The sequence below is a fragment of the Manis pentadactyla genome, chromosome 2 (genome assembly GCF_030020395.1).
Source record: "Manis pentadactyla isolate mManPen7 chromosome 2, mManPen7.hap1, whole genome shotgun sequence".
Lineage (NCBI taxonomy): Eukaryota > Metazoa > Chordata > Mammalia > Pholidota > Manidae > Manis > Manis pentadactyla.
In genome coordinates this window covers 140953452-140977589 of record NC_080020.1, presented here as the reverse complement: position 1 = coordinate 140977589, position 24138 = coordinate 140953452, and the positions used below count along the sequence as shown (strand labels likewise).

At 53.6% G+C, this 24138-nt stretch overlaps 1 protein-coding gene and 1 long non-coding RNA gene across 7 annotated transcripts; one reads left to right on the top strand and one right to left on the bottom strand.

The window, feature by feature from the left end:
* Nucleotides 1-13776: 13776 nt before the first annotated feature.
* On the bottom strand, nucleotides 13777-15482 carry LOC130682331 (uncharacterized). 4 transcript variants are annotated; one of them, XR_008995550.1, is made up of 3 exons: nucleotides 14943-15482; nucleotides 14055-14573; nucleotides 13777-13801 (listed from the first exon to the last, which is right to left on the bottom strand). It is a non-coding gene; the product is annotated as an uncharacterized LOC130682331 (long non-coding RNA). The 4 variants fall into 4 exon arrangements; XR_008995554.1 differs by having other exon boundaries at nucleotides 15344-15482; XR_008995553.1 differs by lacking the exon at nucleotides 14943-15482 and adding an exon at nucleotides 14714-14850.
* NDUFS6 (NADH:ubiquinone oxidoreductase subunit S6) lies at nucleotides 14095-23590 on the top strand. Of its 3 annotated transcripts, none has more exons than XM_036919913.2 (4): nucleotides 14095-14226; nucleotides 14677-14860; nucleotides 16679-16732; nucleotides 22662-22785. In XM_036919913.2, the coding sequence occupies exons 1-4, from the start codon at nucleotides 14160-14162 to the stop codon at nucleotides 22663-22665; spliced, it is 309 nt and encodes a 102-aa protein (XP_036775808.2). In that variant the 5' UTR covers nucleotides 14095-14159; the 3' UTR covers nucleotides 22666-22785. The 3 variants fall into 3 exon arrangements, with proteins under 3 accessions (XP_036775808.2, XP_036775818.2, XP_057352684.1); XM_036919923.2 differs by lacking the exons at nucleotides 14095-14226; nucleotides 14677-14860 and adding exons at nucleotides 15557-15727; nucleotides 23427-23590 and having other exon boundaries at nucleotides 22662-22784; XM_057496701.1 differs by lacking the exons at nucleotides 14095-14226; nucleotides 14677-14860 and adding exons at nucleotides 15557-15727; nucleotides 22892-23420 and having other exon boundaries at nucleotides 22662-22784.
* The last annotated feature ends 548 nt before the right edge of the window (nucleotides 23591-24138 follow it).

The following is a 24138-nucleotide window of genomic DNA, read 5'->3' as shown; positions in this document are numbered from 1 at the left end:
TGAGTCCTTGTGTATGTATGCATGTCGTATGTGTAAACGTAGGTAGGCATGTGTGCACATGCAAGTGTGTTTGGTGCTTACATGTGAGCGTGTGCACATGTGCCTGTGTGTGTGGGTACATGCATGTGAGTGTGCATCCATGTGTGAGTACACATATGTGCACATGTGTGTATGTGTGCATGGTGTACATGCACATGGGTTTCAGTGTACATTTTCCCAGGAAAAGTGAGGTTTCAGCTCTCATCCCCCTGCTCCCAGGACCAGCCCCTGGATCCTGGAGTGCAGAGGGCATTGTCTCTGGTCCTCTGAGCCCGTAGGTGCCAGTGTTCCCCAGGCACAGGGGCAAATAAGGCTGGCTCTCTGGGGGTAGCCAGTTCCCTGCATTCACGTGTTTCTCCTGATAGCAAGCTTCTGTTCGGTTCTAACGAGCAGCTCTTCCCAGAGAGAAACAGAAACAGCAGCAGAAACGTAAGTGGGTTCTGTAAACTTGTAATCGCACGTGTCAAACACCACAGCATTTTCACTCCCAAATGGAAGCGGTGGGAAATAACACTGAGTGGCCACAGGACACGGTGTTTCCTGTGACAGAAGTTAATTTTAAACTAAGTATTCCCTGAAAGAAAAGCGGGGAAACATTTTTACATGTCTATCATCTGTCCTTGGAGAACACAAAACAAATCTGTTTTCAGCACGTGACACCAGCATTACTCTGGCAGCCTCAGGCTACACGCTGTTTCCCAGTTTGCAGGATTGGATGGGGAGAAAACAGCCTGGCATTAAGAGGCATAGTTCAGACTAATCATAACCATGTAAGGGAAGGGGCCTGGGCGCCCAGGGAGCCACGAGGGGGAGGCTGGAGGCAGACAGCAACAGCCGAGCCTGACCCAGTGGGGTGACTGTCGCCCGCAAAGGCCGGCGTGTGCAAACACGCCGCTGGCCGCAAGCTCATTTTAATGCTTCTTGATCAGGAGGCTGTCATTTACAGATTTCCCAAAGTTGTTTAAGTGTTGAAGGGTGGCTCCTGGGAAAGGCACCAGGAAATGTATCAATGAGTACACTTCCCAGGAAGATCCTGGGAGCTGATGGCATCACCAGAGTGAACACCCTCAGGCTGGGGCCCAACCCAGCTGGTCGCAGCCCTTTCTGCAAGGAGAGAGCTATAAATGCCCCCTGGAAAGTGAGCAGAGGGCCCAACAGCCGCACAGGGGCCAGGGCCACAGGGCTGGGCCGTCTCTCGTCTCTTGGGCGCCGGAGGAGCCTGGCTCCCCTTCCGCAGGCCTGAGGCTCCTCAGCATTGCCTCCTCTCCCACCAGGGCATCTGGCAGGGCCCTCTGCTTGAGACATGCCCACACCTGCACTTTCCAGAAGAGGCTGGGGCAGTGCAGGGGCTCAGGCCCACTCCCCTAGCGAGAGGTGTCTCCGATGGGTTTGAACCTGGACGTGTTCTCTCTTCCCAAGAAGGCGTCTCCATCCACTGGTCCAGGAGCCAAGCGCCAGCCCACAGACCCTGTGACATTGCTGGGGAGACTCCAGGGGCCTTCCTGATGTGGGGCAAGCAAAGGCCCCTCTGGCCCTGGTCCTCACTGGCCTCAAGCCCCCTCTCACCACCGGCCTGATCTAGGACAAGAGGCGGCCCAGGGCCTGTCCTTTCAGGGGCCGAATGGAGCCCAGAGAGGCACACAGGACATCACAGGGCGGCCCCCACTGCATGCTCCAGTCCCATGGAGGGAGGGAGTTGCCGCTCCTGCCTGACCCCCCGGTGCCCCCCCGAGAGCAGGCCGCTGCAGCCCCCCTGCGGTCCTGGCAGCAGTGCTGATTTGGGGATGACTGAGGCTGGCATGTGGGTTGGGAGCTTGGACCTGAACCGAGCACGCTGCTGCAGGCGGAGCTGAGAACATGGCCCAGGGCACGGCCCCCAGGGACCTTCTAGACCTCTGCTGCCCACACCCTGTCTTTTTCCAGGCCCCTTAGCTCGCCCCTGCCCCACCCCTGACCAGGAACCCTGGATGGGCTGGCACACTCGGGTCTGCGCTTGTTCCTGTGGGGATGGTGTGCCTCCCTGTGTCACACACTCACATAGCCTGACAGCTGGGTCCAGCCAGGCAGTGGCTCTGCAGCCCCTCCTGCCCCTGGCCATGCTCCAGCCCCCCACTCAGCACTCGGGCCTGGAGAGAAAAGGTTGGTGCTCTGTTCTCAGTCCCCTCAGTTAGTGTGGGCAAGGATGGGGCTTGTGAGGCCAGGTTGCTTACCCAAGTGGATGAGCACATGTAGTGTGGGAACCACACTTAACTCCGTCCACATGGGGCATCTGATCCTCATCTCAGAATGGCCGTGGGGGACACCAGAGGTGGCCCAGTAAGGGGCCAGTGATGGAGAGCAAACCCTTGGGACAACCCGTGGAGGTCCTCGGTGCCAGATGGGGCCACTCACCTCCACTGAATTCTCCAAAATCAGCAGCCCTGGGCAGAGCAGTTTCCTTGTGCTTTGCAATTCAGATTCACACACATGTACACTGCCTGTGTTTGCACACACACGACAGGTACGTGTACACGCCACACCGCACACACACGTGCACGCACCACCACACACACACATACACGCACACCACATGCACACATTCTCTCTGCCCTCTAAAGGACATACAGTGGGGCCCTGCCAGTTCAATCCCTTCATCAAAGGCCGGCCTTGGCCCTGGGGTGGCCGTGCCCCTGGAATTCCCTCTGAGGATTACAGGCGGTCACTCTAAAAGGGCCTCTGCACCCTGTGCTCCTAGGGCTCGGTCTTACCAGCTCTGCTTGTGAGCATGTGTTTACAATGAGGCTCTTAAAGCAGAGGCGTTGCTGACTGTGGGTCACGGTGGCCAGAGTGGCTTCATGCCACCCCTTGTCCACTGCTGGAGAGGGCGGGGGGCCAGAGAGGCCAGGTCGCTCATCCATAGAAGCTTCGGGGCCTTCGCAGTGGCCTTTATGCACCTGGAGGCTCTCAGCTGGGCCCCGTGTGCCTGCTCTGCGGGGTGACGCGCTCACCTATAAATAACGGAGGTGACAGGGCCCCTGTCAGCCCCGCTGATGGACGGTCCCTTCTCCCACCATTACAGCCTTGTGACTGTGGGAAAATTAATTTAAGTGGTAGTTAATTTCTAATGAATTCCACTCAAGCGGTTAATGTGGTCCCTGGGTGTTATGGTAACCTTCATGGATCATTGCATTATGTAAATAAATTCTACTTTATGCTGGTTTATTAAAAAAGAGGGAGATTGGGGAGTCTGGCTAAATTGCATCTGCGCACAGTGCACACTCAACAGGAAAACCTTTATCCAGGAAGTTTTCCCGGAATGCTGAAGCACTCACTTTGACTTACCCAGTTGGTAAGCTTTCATGGCCATGGATAAATATCGCCAAAGACATTCCATTGTATTCCAAGGAAAAAGAGGGTTTTTTTTGCCTTAAAACCTGTGTGAATACCGCGGATGGCCACAGACATAAGTGGGCACAGGTTGAGCATTTTGCTTGAACCCCTGTCACTCCAGCCCTGCCTCTCACACAGGCATTACAAACACAGCCAACTGCACATGCTGGGCGACTAGGTGGGACCACAGACCGGGAGTCCTTACCTGTCCCACGGGTTCCATACAGTTTGTGATGCAAATAAAAGCATAATAAATATGTGGGCAGAGAAATAAATGAAGACCCCCCAGGTTTGATTCCCTAATCAGAGCAGACTCCTTTATTCTCAAACAACATGTTAAGCAATGAAACCGATAAAAATTCTAAGTAAAAATGCATGGCCCTGTTTGAGGACTGGTGGTGGGTGACTTGACCCCTGGGAGTGACAACCCCTTCAGCCAGGAATCCCAGGGAAAGCCCCCTTTGCTCTTTCTGGAGGGCAGCAGAGGCACTGTCTGAGGTCTGCACAGGAATCCCTGCCATGCTTAGGGAAGGAAAAGCACTTTCCGGGCAAGGACCACGAACGCTCCACGGTGCTGGCCAGGGAAGGAAAGCGCCTCGCCCTGATGTGGCAGTTGCTGGGCTGGACTCCAGGGCCTGGCAAGCAAGCCTCCGCCTGCACTGTCTCTGAACACGGACGCAGCCAAAGCCATTGTCTCAGGCAATGCACAAAGCTTCTCTTTGTTCTTTAAATTCCTTGTTTTGTCCATGTTTTTTAAACAGAAAAATGACAAGTAGGAACTCGGAGGAAGAAATAACGGACCTCTAATTGGGTGTCACAACCACTGATTAAAAAAGAGAACAGAACGTTTTGTAAGTCAAAAAAGGACAAAAAATAAAAATCTCGTATAGATGCCGAAAAATGCCCTGAATTAAAAAACACTTACAATCTCCTATGCCGACTGGGTAAAGAAAGCATGGGAGAAGGAGACACCTTGGCTGCTGGCAGGAACGCATTCCCGGGTTTAGGACAGGTGTTCCAAATGGGGAGGAATGGGGATCCAGGGACTCACCTGGATGCTCAGCTTGGGTGGGGGGATCACAGAGCAGCTGACCCTGCCTGCTTCCAGGGGGAGAATGAGGTGTGGGTTCAACACAAAGACTCACACCTCACGGGTACCTTTTGCATTTTGAACAGTGTGAATATATTATTTAGCTGTAATTTAAATTAAAATCATTTTCAAAAGTACTCTACACCATTTGCAGTGGATTGAACAGTGTCTGCCCAAAAGTGGTGTCTTCCCCAAATCCTCAGAATGTGACCTTATTTGGAAACAGGGTCTTTGCAGACATGATTGTGTTAAGGTTATGAGATTGTCTCCTCCTGCATGAAGGCAGGAGAATAAATTTCTGTTGGTTTAAGCCACCAAGTCTGGAACTTGTCACGGGCAACCACAGGAAACCAAATACACTACTGTTTTCCTCCAAATCATCCTGGCCTTTAGTAAAGACTGGATCCTTGAGGTACAATTCATGAAACAAGTTAATTTCTTACTCTCCATCTGAAATTTGTAGCCATTTGGAGTGAATGCGAGAGGGATCTTTCTAAAGCTGATTGGTATATAATGCATAATAATAAAATATATTACCTGGTGCCCACCTGGCCCCTCAGGTAAACAGCAGAAGCCCACAGAGAGTTGCTGTACTAGACCAGGGATGTTTTTCTAAACACAATACTCATGTCTCTTTCACATTCTTCCCAAAGGAAAAGTCTTTTATCACTGAGAGAAAACTTGTTCAATGAGTCCTTGAGGCTTTACATTTTAGTTGAGGGGAAGCACATCGTTTCAAAATTGAAATTTTTCAACAACAAGAATAAGTCAGAAGAGGCTGCAGGAAGGGCCAAGGCCTACTTGGGAGCAGACTGCAGACAGGCAGGGACATCTTGAAACAGCGTGCCGGGTGTGGTTTGAGTTACAGGTCCGTGTGTGTCTGCTGGGTCTAGAGGAAAGCAAATGCTGGAGGGAGGAGGGGTCGTGGCATTTTCCTTAGATCTTCCTTTTGCTTATTAGCACTTCCTAACTTTTGAAAAATGATCAAGTGTTGCTCGAAGGTCTTTAGAGCTGAAATGAAAATCTCAGGGCACCTAAAGTCCCCTTTGGACACCGTCTCCCCCACTGGCTTGTCATCATGCACACACACAGCACGGCTCTGTCAGAGACTGCGGCTGCTGCAGAGGACGTTCTAGAACAGGATCTGCAAACCTTTCCATAGAGGGCCAGAGAGCAAACACATAGGTTTCCGATGCCTCTGCTTGGCTCTGCCGCTGCAGCGTGAAGGCACCACAGGCGATACATGAACGATTGGGTGTGGCTGTGTTCCAATGAAACTTCACTGACAAGAACAGGCGGCGGCTCACCTGCCTGCCCTCCTCTGGCCAAGGTGGCAAGGAGCCTCTTTTGGGGAAGCTGATGGCACCGAAGCTCAAACATCCCAAACTGATAATGAGACAGGAGTAGAATACATTTGCCTCCACTTGGTGTGTTAAGATTAAAGAAATGTGGCCTTACGGAAGCAGTATGGAGGCTCCTCAAAATGTCAGAGAGAGCTACCACACGACCCAGCAATTCCGCTGCTGGGAATTTACTCAAAGCAAACAGAAACACTAATTTGAAAAGACACACGCACACTTATGTTCATTGTCACATTGTTTACAATAGGTTAGACACGGAGGCAACCTAAGTGTCCACCAATAGATGAATGGATAAAGAAGAGGTGGTACATATACACAATGGAGTATTACTCATCCATAAAAAGGAAGGAAATCTTGCCATTTATGATAACATGGACGGATCTAGAGGGTATTGTGCTCAGTGAAATAAGCCAGGCAGAGAAAGACGAATATGATATGACCTCACTTATAAATGGAATCTAAAAGCATAACAAAATAAAGCAAAAAAACCCCCACAAAACCCTGAATAAAAACCAAGCTCATAAATACAGAGAATAGCCCGGCAGTTGCCATAGGTGCAGGACAGGGGAGAGCAACTGTGTGAAAGGGGTCAAAAGGTACAAACCTCTAGGTATAAAATAGGTAGGTCCTGGGGCTATAATGCACAGCTTGGCAACCATAGTCAGTAACACTGGTTGTATATTTGAAAGTCACTAAAAGAGCAAACCTTGAAACTTCTCCCATAAGGAAAAAATTCTGTCGGTAAATGTGGTGGCAGATGTTGACCAGGCTTATTGCGGGGATCCCTTCGCAATGTGTACATGCAAATGAATGCTGGGTCACCATGCTGTACACCCGAAACTAGTATGGTACTGTACATCACTGATGCCTTACAAAGAAATGCTTACAAATGTGTTCAAATATTTAGTAGATTCTGTGCCTCAGGGGGGAGGAACCCCGAAGCCCCAGGTGGCCCCACGCGCTCTCTGCTGCACCGCAGGGGTCAGCTGGTTCTCTCCTGCTCTGCTTCCGCAGCACTGCTGCAGACTCATCTGCTCCACAGCACCTGAGAGCAAATCACTTATTCGTTAAAATGTTCATCAGGACTTCTGTCTCTACGGGCCTCTGGCCCCTGGTCAGGGTGGAAGAAAAATCCAAGCCTCCCTCCTGCCGTGCAGAGGCCTCCCTGGGGCCCTGGGCCTCAGTCTCCCCAGGGGGAGCAGGCACTGGGCCTGGCCTCCCCAAGCCCTGGAGACACAGTCACAGCCCTCTGGGCTCCCCCTGGGCTGCGCCTCAGGGTGCTGTCCATCCTCCCGCTGCCCCCTGCAAACAGCCCTGCCTGGCAGGCCCCGGTCCTCACACGAAGCCAGGCATGGTCAGTCCCGGAGGCTGGGTCACAGTCTCTCCTTAGAAGGTGTGGACAGGTCCCTGGAAACCCTCCACTTGGGGACTCAGCAGACTCTCCAGGACAGGCAGATGTCGCCACCACCGCATCCCACGAAGCAGGACACACACACAGACCACGACCTCCCTGGGTGAAGATCTCAGGCACAGAAGAGGCGTCACAAACCCTCTGAAGGTCAGAAAAGCTCACAGAGAATTTGGCAGCAACAAATGCACCAAAATGTGGTTGACCTCACTAGTAATCAATGCATGAGAACACAATAAAGTGAAGCATGCATTTACCCATAGATTTGCAAAAACTGGAGAATGTTATCCAGTGTGGAAAGCTGGTGGTGATACACCACACTGTGGGCAGTGGTACCACTGTGGAGACTAAATAAACTTTCTATGCATAAAATATGTATTATTCTTGACCCCACTTCTGGGCATTATCTTGCTCATATAGAGGAATCTATGAGGCTGTTCATAGAAGCACTGTTTGTCATGGCAGAAAACTGGAAAAAGCTATGTCCTACAGGGGTAGATGGTTAAGCTATGAAGCGATCCCAGGGGAAGGCACGCGGCCCCCAGACAAACAGCAGGGCTGTCCATGGCCTGCCTGGGGACAAGAGCTGAGACAGATTTTGAACTGACTCTAGAGAGAGTTATATTAGTGTGCAAAGTATGGTTTTCTTTATGTAAACATTAAACTGTTATAAATCTAACCACGTTTTTCCAAGGATGTAGGTAACAGTGTAGGAAAATTCTGGGGCAACACCTGCCAAAATGGCAATTATTTGCACTTCTGGAGGGAGAACAGGGTGGGTGGGAATGCAGGCAGCCCTGCTCTTTGGCATAGTTTTGTGTTTCTGAGGAGCTGGGTCCACCTCCTACTCTCATAATTGGCACCCAGGTCACCTATCAACACTATGTCACCGAAGGGAGTCAGCGTGCAGAACTAGAGGCGCAGAGGTGTACCCTGGCTGTCAGTGCCCCCACCCCCTGGCCCCACAGGCCTGCTGCTCCACCCTGAGGGTCATGCATCCCCCAACACCCCGGGCCCTGATCCAGTCAGGTGGGTCAGGCACCTGGGCTGGGCACTCAGCAGCGTGACCACCCCAGAGCCTCAGCCTGCCTGGGTCGTGGGGAAGAGGGGCCCCCAGCCCACTCCTGAGCCTGGGCCCGTGTGTACCTCTCACCCTGTCCCGCCAGGACACCCCCTGCATCTATGCTGAATCTGCCAGTGGGGCCTCCCTGTGGAAGGGCTGCACCTTCCCACATCCTCTCCACATTTTATGTTTTTCCTAAATGGGGTTTGTTAAGCTTACTGGATTTGCGGACTTACTATTTCATCAAACATGGACCATTTCGGCCATTATTTCTGCCCCTCTGTCCCCCAGCACTGCAATGCCATTTTTTTTTGTGCTAGAATGCTCAATATTGTCTCATAGCTCAATGAATTTCATTTATTTATTTTGTCTTTATTTATTAGACGTTTATTTGTTATCTAGAAGTTCCATTTGGGTATTTTTTGCAAGGTTTATTGAAGTGTAATTTACCTACAGTAAAACTGTACTTCCGGTGTACAGTTCTATGTATTCTATAAGCATATATAGTCACGAATCCACTACCACAGTCAGGAGACCTTGCAGTCCCACCAGCCAGAGCGCCCTCCCTGCCCCTCTGCAGCCGACCCTTCTCCCACCCCCGCTCCTGCGACACGTCTGTTTTCTGTCCCCAGGATTCTGGCTTTCCCACTGGGCCAGACCTTTGGAACCATAAAGTAAGTAGCTTCTGGAGTCAGGCTTCTGTCAGTTGGCATGATGGATTTGAGATGCACCCACGTTTTTATGTGTGTGTGTGGTTTGCATGGTTCTTTCCTTCTGCTGCTGATGGTGTCCCACGGTAAGAGTGCACCACGGCTGGCCTGTCCCCTCACCAGCTGGGGACATGTGGGTCGCTCCCAGTTGCTTGGGTTTAAAAAAAATTATAAATAAGTCCACTGTAAACATTCACATAAAAGTTCTGCTGTGAACATGTTTTCATTGTTCTTGGACAAACACCCAGAAGTGGCATTTCTAAGTAACTGAACATTTAATTTTATGAGAAATGGTCAAGCTGTTTCCAACATGGCTTATTATTTTCCACTGAGAATTAGTTGCTACACGCTCTCACCAGACTTCCTGTGTCCGTCGCTTTAACTGCTCTGACAGGTGTATAGTGCTGTCTCATTGTGCCTGTTTTCACTAAAATCTAGTGTTGAACATCTTTTTTATGTGCTTGTTTCCCATCAATATACATTCTTTTGTGAAACATGTCAAGTCTTCTGCCCATTTTTAGTTGGACTGTTTTGTTAGTTCTGAGACTTCCTTGTAGCGCGCTGATCCGTAGCTTTACCAGATGGGTGCTCTGCAAATATTTTCTCCCCGTGTTTTGCCTGTCTTTTCATGTACCTTAAGTGTCTTTTGAAGGGAAGATACCAACTCTGATGAAAAGATTTTGAAGATAACTAACTCTCATGAAATCTAATTTATTAATGTTTTCTTTTATGGATCATAGTTTTGGTGTTGCATGTAATAAAGCTTTGCATAACCCAAAGTCACAAGTATTTCCTCCTGTTTTCTTGAGTTTCCACAGTATTAGGCTGTACATTTTGGCCTACAGTCTATTTTTAGTTAATCTCTATATATGGTGAAAGGTATGGGCTGAAGTGTATTTTGTGTATATGGAAATTCAATTTTCTAGCACTACATAGAAAAGCCTATGCTTTTTTCATTGAACTGCCTTTAATCCTGTTTTGAAAATCATTTAACCACATACATGTGGGTCTACATCTGAATTTTCTACTTTGTGCTACTGATCTATGGTGAATGCATCACTAGTCCTGACTGTGTGATCGTATGCTAAACCTTGGAATCAGGGAGCGTGCATCCTCTACTATTTTCCTTCATTTTCAAAATTCTTTTGGCTTTTTTTACATGCTTTGCCCTTCCATATAAAATGTTGCATAACTATGGCATTTTGTACAAAAATTCCAAAAATGGGATTATATTGAGTCTGTAGACCAGTTTGGCAAGAATTGACAATATCAAATGTTCTAATCAATAAATACGGTATACCTCAATATTTATTTAGATTTTATTCAAATTCAACAGCATTTTAGTTTTAGTACACAGAATGTCCATACAGTTTTCGTTACACTGACACCTGAATTGTACATGGTTTTGGTGTTATAATAAATGGTATTTTTAATCTCAACTCCTGTTTGCTCATGACTAGTGTATACAAACACAAGGGCCCCTCTCACTATATGAGCAAGAGAGACTGTGAGGTGCTTCCAGTAGGTTGGGGTTATCGTGAAGTCAAACTCCAGGGTAAGATAAGGAATTCAGGGATCTAAACAAAGGGTTGACACACATTTTTTTTTTTTGAAAATTAGTCTAAACAGGTAAGTATTTTAGGTTTCTCAGGCTATGGTCATTGTTGCAGCTACTCCACTACTACATGGTGTAGAGGCATAGACAGCGCATAAATGAACAAGCATGGCTGTCTTCCAATAAAATTTTACTTACAAAAACAGGTAGGTGGTGGGCTGTATTTGGCCTGTGGACTGTAGTTTGCCTGCCATCTTCTCACCTGAACCGATTCTTTCGTTGTTATGCTGGCATGTTGGGGCTGCGCATGCTGCTCCATCCTGGTACTGGTGGACGGGCCGTGAGGGGGTCGGCTGGCCCTGGTGAGTGACCTTGGAGCAAATGGACATTAACAATCCGGGAGGGAGCGACGATTTTGAATGCAGGTTGTCAACCACAATCACAGGTTCCTGTGGACTTGAGCCTCCTCGCTTCTCTGCCCCCACCACTGCCCATCCCTTGAAGATCAGGTAACACTAGCATCTCATGCTCTCATGCTAGATGCCCACACAGGCAAATAAACACCTCAGGCATACCTGTCAAGGAGAAAATAATTGGAAAGGTATGTGTGTAGGTAGCGTGTGCATGTGGCTGTACGTGTGCATGTCCACACATGTAGGAAGCAACTAGATACTTGGATAAATCCAGCACTGACCTTCTCGGCCCACACTAGAGGCCTTTGGGTTCCTCAGATGGGAAGAGGCAGCCAGCTGTTCAGAAGAGTCACAGGCACAGCCTTGTGGGTTAGCAGGTTCTGAACAGGTGGGGAGGACAGGTGCTGCCTTTGTATAAGGAGCTGTTACCATCTGACTGCATGTTCACTGGTTGAGCACCTACTGTGTACCAGACCCTGTGGCAGACTAAAGCGTGACTGAGAAATAGGTTTTGCCTGAGCCAGGTCTTAGGGCCCCTCCAGGGAATAACTGTAATGTATACTTGAGCTGCACTTCTAACTTCTGAAAGTACTTTCTATCCATTATTCAGTTTCTCAGTAAGGACAGTACTGCAGACTGTGGGCCCCAGCCACGCCCTGGCCCACCTGCGGGTCAGGGCAGCTGCAGAGGACAGCTTCCGAGATGGGCGCTCAAGCCCCTGCTGTCTGCACAGGGCTTTCTTGTGGCTCCCACGGGTCTGCACAGCCTGCCTTTGTGCATTTAGTCCCCAACAGGGGTGACCCCTGAACCATGAGCAACAGGAACCTATGGATAAATGGCTCACTTCCTCCTTCCCTGGTGGGACAAGTGGGGCCCATTCCATGTGTGTAACCCGAGGACAGTAGGATGGAGCCTAGTGCCCTGATGTGCCCCATTTGCACACCCCACCCCTCTCCTTCCTTAATCTCCCACCTGAGCTCTGTTATCACCTCCCAAATGGACCACCTGCATCCCAGTCCTTGTTATGGGGTCCAAGGTAAGACAGGTGACACTAATCCTGTCATAGTTGACAACATTAAGACCAGAGAAGTGAAGTGCTTCACACCAGGGGCCGTCTGGCCACTCTTTCTGGCTGTCACCACCAGGAGGGGGGGGTGCTCCTGGCATCCAGTGGGTGGGGGCACGCTGGTGAACGCTGGGCTGCACACAGGATGCCCCAGAGAGCTACCCAGCTCAGGTCAGCCCTGTAGAGGGGAGAAACCTGATGCCACAGAGCTGGTTCAGTTGTTCTGGGACTGAACCTAAATACATCCTAATTAGCCTTAGAATGTTTTGGATTCACACCAGTTCAACTTAAGTAAAACCTATTTTGTGGCAAACCCACTACATGCTGCAGCTTCTGAGGCCAGGTGGTACCTGCAGGAGGGCAGGGCTGGGGCCTGGAGCACTGATGGCATGGGAGAGAGAGAAGGCCTTGCTCCAGCAGACGGGTGGAACCCCACTTGGCCCAGGTAAGGTGCTCCACCCGTAGGCATGTTTCTCCCTCGTCCTTCTGGGCTGACTCCCTGAGGCCAGGATGGTGTGCGCAGTACCTGAGTGACACATGGGGCCGCCCCGCATGCTGTGGAATCACGCCCGACACCCTCCTTCCTCCAGCTGAGTGCTGTGCCTCAGGTCCTCGCCCTCACCTCCGTGCATCCTTCAGGTTCCAGCAGGGCACAGCCTAGGTCCCTCGGCTGGCCCGGCACCTCCTGCTCACCCACACTCGCCACACTGCCACCCCTTCTGGCCTAACCGGTCCAGCCTCGGCATTACAGGAAGCCTGCCAGGGCAGGCCCAACCTCTTCCCTCCTCCAGGTCACAGGGCCTGGCCCCAGGAGGCACTCGAGTGTCAGCACATGACCTTGGCAGGGCCATTTATGCACTGGGTGGTGGGCGAGGCTGCTGTAACCCTGCGGCAGGAGACACTGGGACCCCATGTGCTACATATCACATGTACACACGAACACATGCACACACCAGTCTCACACTCACATGCACAGCACACAAACGCACATGCCATACGTGCACACTCGTGCCTCAGTCTAAGGATGGCATATTTAACTGATATCCAAAACACCTTTATATATAAGCAATTAAATTTCCTTAAGATTGCTACCAAGGCTTTCATCCTTATCAAGACAGGAACATCTAGGAAGGCGTGCAGTCCAGATAAAAGCACCCGCCGGGCTGAATGCACATGCAGGACTGGGCCGCCCCATGGAAAGGGCCCCTGACTGAATCCAGCTCTGCCCTAAGGCACTTGCATCCTGGTGTTGCGGCAAACCAGCTCCAGCACACACTCAGCTAGCAGAGGACAAAACCTCGCGATTACCACCTGAGGCCTGGCTGGACGAGGTCTGCCCTGGCAGAAGGCAAGATGCCAGGCCCCGAGGTCAACAAAAACTGGACGTCTACAGTTCTTCGACTACAAGATGTTTAAGCTTTATTTTTCTTTCCACGAGGAGATCCCACTTTCAGGGAAGCGACACACGGGCGCGCGGTTCACATCTGCCTCTGCTTGTGCCGGGGGTTGGTGGCGCAGTAGATGAACCACCGGCCGCGCCTCTTCACCCGGTAGCAGTCCCTGCAGCGCTTCCTAAGGACACCCTTAGTTCTGAACCCCAGGGCGGGCTGCGGACAGGGCGGGGGTTCGGGCGGCGGGCAGAGCGCGCGGGGCGGGCCGGCGGGCAGCAGCGGGCACAGAGCGCGGGCCAGCGTCCTCAGGAGGGCGGCCATGCCGGGCAGGAGCGCCTGCGGGAGGGCAGCAGCGCGGGCGTCGGGCGCGGGGACCGGGGCCTCGGGGCTCACCGCACGCCCCGGGGCCCCGCTTCCCGTGAAGCCTGAGCCCTGGGGCGCGTGGCCGGGCCGGCACCGAGCGGCCGCTCCCGCCCGCCTCGCCCGGATAAACTGAGGCCCGAGGGCCCCGGACACCTCTCCTCGCGGGCAGCTCCGGGCGGGCAGCCCCGAACCCCATCACCTCCCCGGCGCCCACGGGACCCCTGACCTGTAGGATGGCGACTTGGCCGGGCCCGCACTGCGTTTCGCCCTCGCGCGCGCCTGCGCAGTGGGGCAGGGACGCCGCCGGCCGGCGTTACCGCCCGAAAGGAAGATGGCGGCGGGGACACGTGGTGGGACTGGCACGGCTTGGGAGGAAACAAAAATGGGAAACGAAAGAGGTATCTTGAGAGAGAAACAGGTTGCAACCAAACAGGCATGTTTAAGGACTTGCGAGTACAGACACCAGAATAAAATGTAGAAAATCCGCATGCTTGTGTTAAGGGGACATCCTGGGAGGAAGGAGGTGCAGCTCAGTGAGTGTGGGTAAAACTAACATTTCCTGAATATCTCGCCTCGCTTTAGAACATCTGCATATCAACAGGCGTTCAGAGGTGGAGAGAAGTACGGCTTTAGTGCATTTGCATCATTCCTCAGGGGTGGAGTTAATCTCCATATCAATGGGTAATTACCTGGGCCACGGAGGGCTTATCTGTACCCGAGGTGAGGGGAGGGCCGGTTTTTGCTTCTGCTTGAGCAGGAAAGAGAGAAGGGCCCAGAGTGCATGCAGTTTGTGAGCAATAAACATATTTTAAACGTTATTTCTCCCTTTAACTGATTTCGGTTTTTAGAGGTATTTTGCCCCGGGATTCCTCTCCCTGAACTTACAGTGAGAAAGGGATCCTCCACCTACCGCCCAGACTCCACAAGGAACTCGTTACACCTGCCTTGGGCAGACCCACCCATCCACTTCCCGTGCACAGGAAGGCGAGCTGCCTCGGGGTGGGCGGTGTGTCCACCTGCGCGCCTGCCCAGGTGAGCTCAGGCCTGCCTCTGGGCACCCGCCTGGGGGCATCTTTCCTGGCCGAGAGGTTTTCGGTCCATCTAGCCTCATTACCTTGCCGGCTTCTCCTCTTCCCCGGAGTCCAGGATGTGCGTCCCCACCCCAGCTCTGAGTTCAGGGCCTGCCCACCGCCCTCGCCCATCCGGGACCCTCCCGACGTTTCTATGACAGGCAGGCAGAGGGGCAGAGGTGCAGGGGAGGACGCGCCGGGATGCGTGCGTGCGGCCTGCCTAGCGTGCCGTAGGGCAGTGCTCTCGGGGCTGGTGTGCGTGGCGGTGACAGCCGGTGGTGCGTCACTGAGGCTCTGCCGCGCAAATCCCAAACCATACTGTCCCCTTGGCCGCACAAATGCGCACCGCGAATGTACTTCCAAGTTCCCTAAGGACCCTTCACTAATACAAATATTCGATGTAGAAACTACGATTATCAATTACAATCGAATGTAACCAATGCACCTTCACTTTCCATCCTCCCCTAACCTGCCGCTGGTACGAATCACGCAGCAGCCGCTAAGCGCTCAGAGCAAGTCGCAGTTTCCCGCCTTATCGAGGTTGAATTGAGTCTCCATCATCCGCGGGGCTTACAGAGCATTCCCTGCCTGACCGCACTGCGCCTGCGCGTCGACCAGGGCGCGGTAAGTCCCGGCTGCGCGAGCCCTGCAGAAGCAGTCCGCATGCGTCGGCGCGCCGGGTCAAGGGTCAGCCCACAAAATGGCTGCGGCGGTGACCTGTCGGCTTCTTGGCCGGGGCGGCGCAGTGGTGCTGAGCCTGCCCCGGGGCGCCCGGTGTTTCGGGGTGCAGGCCTCTCTGGCCGGGGAGAAGGTCACGCACACTGGCCAGGTAACCGCCGTGGCGCGGTGGGCGCTATCGACTTCGGGGCCCGCGATCCAGTCCCCTGTTCCGTCTGGAGCCCCCGGTCCACCCCGGCCCCAGGCCCTCCCTCGGTCAGCCCAGTCTCTCTGACTCCCCGGCCCCGCGTCTCCCCGGCCCCGAGTCCCTCTGGTTCCCCCGCCCCACGTCCCCCCGGCGCCCTGGCCCTCGGTCAGCCCAGTCCCCTCTGGTTCCCCGTCCCTGTTTTCGCAGCACCTCAGGCCCGCGGACGCCCCTTGGCTCCCTGCGCACCGAGCTGCCTCGGCCTAGCGCTGGCCGCGTGGCCACACACCGTGGGTCCGAGGCGCTGGTCTTGGAGCCTGAGGGCGGGGCCGCCCCGTTCAGATGACAGCCCAGCGCCCCGTCTGACCCTCTATCTGCCGTGGGTGGAACCGGCCCGCTGCCGCGCAGTGCTCGTCGTGCCCGTGGTCTCAGGGCTTCTGCACTCTTAACTTACTGAGGGAGGGTCCCTGACACCGTGGGTGGGCTTCCCTCTGGGTTCATTGTTTGTGTAATAGCGAATAACACGTTTTAATAGCCGGAGGGTCTGCTGCAGTCTGAACCAAGGAACAGTGTTAGCCTATAACCAAGTGATAAGGTGAGAGTAATGTGCCACGTTGTTAAAGTGCCACCCGGTAGACTCAGAAGGGCAGTGCGCTGTCACCTGTCCTGTGTGAAGCAAGGCTGTGGGGTCCTTCCTCTGCCTGGATTTGCCCTGTGCTTTCCACCCCGCCTTGCTGCCTTCCAGTCGAATGACTGCCATTGTCACCTTAGGGGACTCACTGAAGATGTCCTGGCCACACAGCTCTACCTTGTCCCTCACGTTTGATCGTAAGCGGCAGAAATGAAGAAAAACAATGTTTATGATTGACCTTAGGAATCAGGCCATAAAAATCACATACCATCTTTTTTTCTTTCTAGGTTTATGATGATAAAGACTACAGGAAAATTCGATTTATTGGTCGTCAGAAAGAGGTAAGTAAAAGATCTGGTGAAAGAGAGGTAAGCAGCCTTTCATATAACTGGAAAGAACTGAAAAGTGATCTGTAAGATTTAAGTCATCTTCAAATTGTGAGCATCCTAGGACCTCTGGAATTCTGCAGTTTTTCTGAATGTTGAGAGTGTCTGTATTGGTTTTGGTCTTTTCCCCTGAAGTATGTAACGTGGTGCCTTATACATGTAGCTCTGGTTTGCTTACAGATGCATGTGCTCTTTTCTTTCATTTCTGTGCCTTATATTCCTGAGACCCTTGGGTTAAAGTAAGTGACACCAATTTCTGAAATCCTTTTTCAGTCACCTTTTGAGGGATGCTTTTCATAGTTCTCACAAAACAGATCAGGCTGTGTTCTTACAGGCCCTTACATGCCAAGCTGAAGGTGGCCCATGAGCTGTTCCTCTCTGAGCGGGTCTGAAAAGCCAGTTGAGTGTGAACCATGTGAGTGTGGCTGCTTGAGAAAACACTGACGTTGGGTTCCTGCCTAGGTGAGCCTGCTTCCTTGCTGACCCACCCCCGTACCACTGACATCAGAGTCCTGAGCATTGGCCAGGCATTTCCCCCATGCACCCTGTGTTGCTCTGGCCTCTGCAGCCACCTCAAGCCCCTCCTTCCCCTTAGACAGCCTGTTGACTCCTCTTGTTATACCTCAGCTGTCCCCAAACCGAGTTCCCCACACTCTGTCCCCGAGGCGGATGGCCAACTTCTGTTCTGCTTTGTGGGTGCTGTGGAGCAGGGTGGTGGAGGTGGAGCTCAGCGCCCTGGACGGGGCATTTTGGAGCAGATGGGTCCTGAAGCCCTGGGACCAACCCTGTGGCTGGCCTCCAGGTCCCTATCTTAGCTCTTCTGAGGTTTAGCAAGCGCCCGAGTCTGTCACAAACAATCCTCTCTCCTGGAGATGCAGGTGGCTTCTGGTTTCTAGTTGCCATAGCAGGGGACAGTGGCAAAGCAGCTTAGAAACAAAGCCAGGTAAACAAAATCAGGGTTAGTGAAGCCAAGAAAGCATGAAAGGAGGAGGCAGTGCTGACCCTGCTGCCTCACAGCCGGGCAGCTCCCCAGGCCCTGAGCTGGCCATGGTCCTGAGCCCCATCCTGGCTCTGGGTCCCCTAGAGCAGGAGCCGCCAAGAGCACATCTCACGTGGTAAAGGTGGGCAGTATGTCTGAATGATGAGTTGGCATCCTACCAGGCTTTCATTCTACAGTGAAAGTTTGGCACTGAGTAATGGGTTAAGGTTTGTTTGGTTTCCCAGATACGTTACTGTCATTGAAGACCTCTGGGCATCCTGGAAACTGGTACAGAAGGACAGTCCCCTTCCCCCTTCCCCCTTCCCCTTGAGTATTTCCCTTATTACTAACATCTCGCGTGAGAGTGCTGTCTTCTTTACAACTGATCGGTTAGACACTTGAGCATCGATGCGTCAGGTCAGGGCCACAGTGCACACGAGCGTTTGCTCCCATGTCCTCGGGCTCTGACATGTATGTAACGTCGTGGCGTCCTGTCCTGCATCTTCCAGGATGGCATCGTGTGGAGTAGTTCCACTACCTAAAGGTTCCCTGTGCTGCCTCTCTTCCTCCCTCACTCCCCCAGCCCTGACAGCCACGGGCGTGCCGTCTCTGTGGTGCCGAGTGGCTGTATTATTTTAAGAAATGAACTGAACTGAAGAACAGGACCAGCAAGAGCAGGCGTCTGAGCCTTCCCGGGAGCAAGTGGGAAGGACCTGCGGGGGCTCTTGGCCAGGTTTGAGTGGAGGGCCCTCGTGGTTTGCAGGTGTTTTTCCCCTGGATCGGGAGCCGGGAAGACACAGGGCGGACTTCCTCCCAGGTTGATGCCCTGCGCCAGTGCTTCGGCATATCACCACCTGGATGGTGGGCTTTAAATGTGCACATGTGCATGCATACCTGTGTACCCACGCACCCATATATGCACCCACATGCCCACCACCAGTGTACCCATGTGTGCACCCATGTGCCCACTCACCCACATACCCATGTGCCCACTCACCCACGTACCCATGTGCCCACACGCCCACTCACCCATGCGCCCACATGCCCACACACATGCCCACAGACGTGAGAAAGCTCCAGTGGGGTGCGTGGTGCCCCAGGACTAGGAGAGGTGGCTCCGGGACAGGGAGCTCTAGAGTGGATCACACCTGTGCACTGGTTCTGAGGCTCCAGGCAGGAGGCGGGTAGTGGGGCAGCAAGCCCACAGCACCCAGCTGGCCTGGACGAGCCACCCCCTGCTTAAAAATTAATTTGCATGAAAATCTTTTTCCCTGATTTAAAAATGACATGCTTGTGTGTACATGTATATTTAGCTCAAGTTATTGGCATTAGTGTCAAAAATAACTTGATATCCAAAAAAAATGAGCTGGGTCTTTCAGTTTATTTCAGGGCCAGTGTTTTATAGAACATACTCAGCTGGGTCATCGCCTTCCTGCTCTGCTCTCAGCAGCAGTTCATAGAACTGTGTACTTTGCACCTTAGTGGGGGTACTGTCGGTCTGATGTGAGGGAGTGGGCTTTCCACAGGAGCTGTCACTCCTAGTGTCGGGAGTTTAAAAAAAGTAAAAGTTTACTAACAAATGAAGTTAAACCTAAATATCTTTATGCCCAAGTCAACTGACCATCGAGGTAAATGGAAAGGTAGTTTCACATCTTCCACCTAAAGGATAAGCATACGGCAGCAGGATGGTTAAGGGTGTGTGACACCATGTGCCTAAGACGCCCCCCACTTTTGCCAGTGCAGAGTGCGTGTGACACTGTGATGTTCTCTCTGCACTCACTGCCTGGTGACATCCCGGGCTGCTCTGCTGCTGCTCCTGGACCCTTCTAGGCAAGGTGGCAGGATGGAGCCTGGGTCTAACCTGGCATCAGAAGCCGGTGCATGGCTTCCTGTTGGGACGGGTGTGCCAAGGCCTGGGCTCTTGGGTTCCTGCGGCTGAACCAGTTCTGGGACCAGATGTTAGTCGTGGGAGGTCAGGGTCGTCCTGGGCCACTGTTAGTGATGGGGCAGCCCCCTCATGCGTGAGCCTGTGGTCACTGACTGCCGCAGTGGGGCCTGGGGGCCAGCTAGTGTGGCCTTGGCAACACGCTTGCCACTTAGTGGGTGCCGCATCGTTTACACCGTGATGGTCTTTATGGGGTGCCTGGCTTCGTCTGCAGCCGAGGAGACTCACTCCTCAGCTGCCGAAAGGCGCCGGGGCACAGGCTGTGAGGCAGGCAGCAGAGGCTTCGTGCAGAAGGCGCCTGTGGGACAGTGTGGTGGCCCTGCTTAGTGAGTGTGTTTGTTTTCATGTAGCCCCCTTCCCAGTGACTTCTGTGTTTCTGGAAATTGAAGTTTTAAGCAAAAGGTTTAAGAAGTCAATCTGTAGCTGATGGAGCTTTTTAAAAATCACTAGACCTTTCCAAAGTAGTGTCCACATTCTGTGGGTTCAGGGCATGGGTTCTGCTGAGGGGTTTGTCCAGATGGCAATGAGGCCATGGGTGGAGGGTGAGGCTGAGGAGCATGTGTTCTGAGGGGACTCAGCTGGCTTCAGGGGAAATCAGTTCAGTAAATGGTGCTTTCCTAACTTCCAGGTTGTGTTGAGGTCCCATTGTATTGAGCCCACTCTCCCCCCACAAAGGTTGATCTGTGCTTCTCTTTGTTTCCTGCTTCACGTGTGGGAGGCCTGTGTGTCAGCGGGTTCTGGACACGCGGCTGGCAGCTGGCCCAGCACGTGGCCCCGTTTGTCAGCAAACACTGAGGCTGTTCGCGGAGCTGGAATCGTGGAGTGACTGGGCCTGTTGGCTGACCTGACGTCTGCCTGGCGCTCTGCCTTGTCCAGGAGTAGCCGCTGCTCTGCTGGCCTGTGGTGGCTTGGGACGCCTATAGGGGAGGAGCGGGGACCCACCTCTGACGGCCTGCCCTCTAGGGTTGTGTTCCAGTTGAACAGTCCTTCGACCTCTGGAAATGGGGCCTGAGGGTGGGGTCGTTCCCCATGTCTGTCCTCGTGGGCTACCCTGTGGGAGAGGTGCTGGGCCCGTGAGGCGTCATCAGGTGGGATGGCCCCTGGGAGCCTGTGTTGGACTCAGACCCTGCTGCTGACAGCCAGGAGCAGTTCAGAGGATGAGGCGACAGCTGCAGACAGACTGGAGAGGCCCTTGGAGCAGGGAGGCGCTGCAAGTTTTCTGCACAGGACCATGTGGTGCTTGGCGGGTGGGAACCGCAGCCCCTGGCCCTGGCGGCCTGCCGTGATTGAGCGGACGGGTGAGGGGCTTTGAGGCACATTTGAGCCCTGTGTTGCAGGCTCAGGCCCACCTGGCACAGACACTGACACTGCTTGTATGGTTTGCCCAGTGGACACGCTGAGTCTCCTCGTGTCCCTGAGTGGCCGGCCTGTCAGGCCAGCCTTGACGAGCAGGGCGCCTCCTGTCCAGGGCCCCACATTTGCTGCTGTAGGGTTTCCTAAGGTGAATTACTGGCTGAGCCAGTACGCTGGAGTTGGTGTTTTAAATAAACTATGAAGTGGAGGGAATGTGTGCACAGCCACCCAGCCTCAGCAGTCACCCACCAGGATGCCCACCAAGACGGCTGTGCTCACTCGCGCCCCACCCTGCCACCCTGCCACCCTGCTCCCCTCTGGCACCTGGGGCTCGTGAAGCAGAACTCTGGCATGGGGTCATTGGGTCTGGAACGCGCCTGAGCAGGGCCCCGGGAGGGCACGTGATCCAGCGTCCTCACACCTAGAAGTTACCCGTGGCTCCTTTAAGTTACCACTGTATAGGTGGTGGCAAACATTCTTAATCATGTCGTATTTCAGAAATTGTACAGTTGGGCTCAGAATCCTACTAATTCCGTTGTTTTGATCCGTTTCTTGTAATCTTGAGGTCACCCCCAACACACACACATACACACGCACCCCCACCCATTCCTTTTCCTCCTTGGAACACGCTTGTCAGGAGCCCCAGGTTCTATTTGCTGTGGGGTTGCCCACAGCCAGGCGCCCCAACTGCAGCCCAGTTGTGCTGTGTGCCTCTGGTCCCCGGGTGTGTGTCGGGGCCAGGGTGGGGTCCCAGGGTGTGTGCTGGGGTCAGGCCTAGTGTGGCTTGATGAGAGTCTTTGCTGAGCCCGCTGCGTGGATGGGGCCTGGTGCCCCTGTGTCAGCCGTGGCCGGGCTGTGACGGTGAGCACCTCGCAGTCAGTGAGTTCGTGTGACGGGAGGGATGATGTGCCCTTAGTTCTGACCAGCTGGAGCACCTGCATGGAGAGGACCTTTGGTCCCCAGAGGGAAGGGCGAGAAATGCTTCGGTCTTCCTCTCTGTGGACTACTTTTAAAAATGAGTTGATTCACTCAAGTAAGGCATTTAATGCATTTAAAGTTTTTATGAAGTCATGGATTTTAGCATATTTCCCAGGTCCCGCTGCTCCCATGGGGGCGTGTGCCCATGTTGGCTCCCTGTGGCTGACAGTCTCTTGACTCCTTTCACATAGCACACCCTGGGTTGGTCTTTAACATTTCCTGCCCAGCGCCTGTCAGCGTACCCATCCCTTCAGTGCGCAAGGGCGGTGAGACAGTAGGGGCTCTGGGTGCTCACTGCCATGTGAGGCCCTGCTTCCGACCTTCCCTGGCTGGTGGAGCTGGGGAAGTGCGTGTGTGTGTTTGTGTGTGTGTGCATGCGTGCAGAGGGAGGAGGGATGGGGTGGGGGAGGAGAGCGCCCAAGGAAGCATGTGAACTGCACTTGGGCCCCGTGAACCCAGGTGAGGCCCAGGAGACCTCTTTGTACTAGTTGAGTTCTCACAACATTTCTGTAAGTTTAAACTTGTAACCAAAGGGAAGGTTAAATGTGTGCATGTGTGTATTTCGTGAATTAAGGTTTGATGAAATGGTCTTGTGTTTTACCTATGAGAGTTTTTCCTTCTTGTTCCAGGTGAATGATAACTTCGCCATTGATTTGATAGCAGAGCAACCCGTGAGCGAAGTTGGCAGTCGGGTGATAGCGTGTGACGGTGGCGGGGGCGCTCTTGGCCACCCCAAAGTGTACATAAACTTGGTAACGTGCCCCATCCTTTTGTCTGGTCCATACCTGCAGCACACACAATGGGACTGAACAGAGCGGTTGTGTGATGCGCAGCCATGCACACTCACTGTCACACACAGGCATCTGTCCCTGGAAGCACTGTTTACTGTCTGTGTCCACTGACAGGTGCACCCACAGAGCCGTGGGGAGGAGGATGTGGACCTTAGAGGAAGATGGCTCGGGTAGAGCCCAGACATGCACAGCAGTCAGGAAAACGTGCCCATGGACTTGGGGAGAGGCAGGGGGTCAGCGGGTCCCACCCTCACCCCTTCTGCCTGTGGCTTGGACTCCAGTCTCGCTGGGGGTGGGCCTCAGCCCAGCGGTGCTCCCCCTGCCCCCCGGTCCACAGAGACTGCGCTCCTTGGCTGAGCTGAGGGCTGGCAGTGGCGGCCGGCCTTTGAGATGACCACGTGCGCCAGGGCAGGGGCCTGTGGCGGGCCAGCATGAGCCTGGTCGGGCCCGGCCTGTGGTGCCACCCAGCTCCTGGTCTGTGGCCACCGCAGATGCTCAGGGCGCTGCTCACTGCCATATGTGCTTCCATGTCCCTCGCCTACATGTGCTCAGATTTGAAGGAAGGAATGGGAACACGAGCTCTTTTCTTTTGAAATTTTTCAGGACAAAGAAACAAAGACGGGGACATGTGGCTACTGTGGACTGCAGTTCAGGCAGCATCCTCACTAGCATGCCTGTGCCCGCGGGCCCAGCCCCTGGGGCAGAGCGCCCGGTGTCAACATGAAATAGGCTTGGATTTTGTGCCAAATAAAGGCTGTTGTTGAAGATGACCGTCCATGTTTGTTTCTTTCACAGACGGGCTTTGTGACGAAGGTCCACTTAGAAGTGTGGGCCATGGGGGTCCGCCCCCAGGGTGTGCCTGCTGCCTCGAGACTGTGTCCTGTAATCCGTGCGGCCACCCTGCATGCCTGAGCAACGGGAGGGGAGACTGGAAAGAATGGCTTTTCTTTCTTTTGCAGAAAAGTGGAGGTTTGGAGAGCTCAGGGCCCCCATGGGGTCTGGTGCTGGATACGGGCCTTGGCCCTGCCGGAAATTGCCACGTCTACACCCATCCCCACCAAGTTGCTCTTTCCTTCTGTCCTGATCTTCAGGTGGTTTAGAGCTATCGGGTCCTGGGCATAACCGGCGGGCGGTCCTCCTGTCCGAGGGGAAGACACTGGGTGTGGGGAGGTCAGAGAGCCGTTCCTGGAGCCACTCATCTGGGGGAGGGCTTCCCCCCACGGTTGCTGCCCGGTCCTGGGGGTTGGGTGGCAGCGTGGTAGGCCATGCAGGAGGCATGAACACGGTCCCGCCGAGTGGGAGCTGCCTGGGTGCA

What these genes read in the sequence shown, in the direction of transcription:
- NDUFS6 (XM_057496701.1), top strand. Translation starts at nt 15,599, where the DNA reads ATGGCTGCGGCGGTGACCTGTCGGCTTCTTGGCCGGGGCGGCGCAGTG. An exon ending in AGGTCACGCACACTGGCCAG is followed by an intron (nt 15,728 to 16,678) that starts GTAACCGCCGTG and finishes TTTTCTTTCTAG; the next exon opens with GTTTATGATGATAAAGACTA. An exon ending in TTATTGGTCGTCAGAAAGAG is followed by an intron (nt 16,733 to 22,661) that starts GTAAGTAAAAGA and finishes TTCTTGTTCCAG; the next exon opens with GTGAATGATAACTTCGCCAT.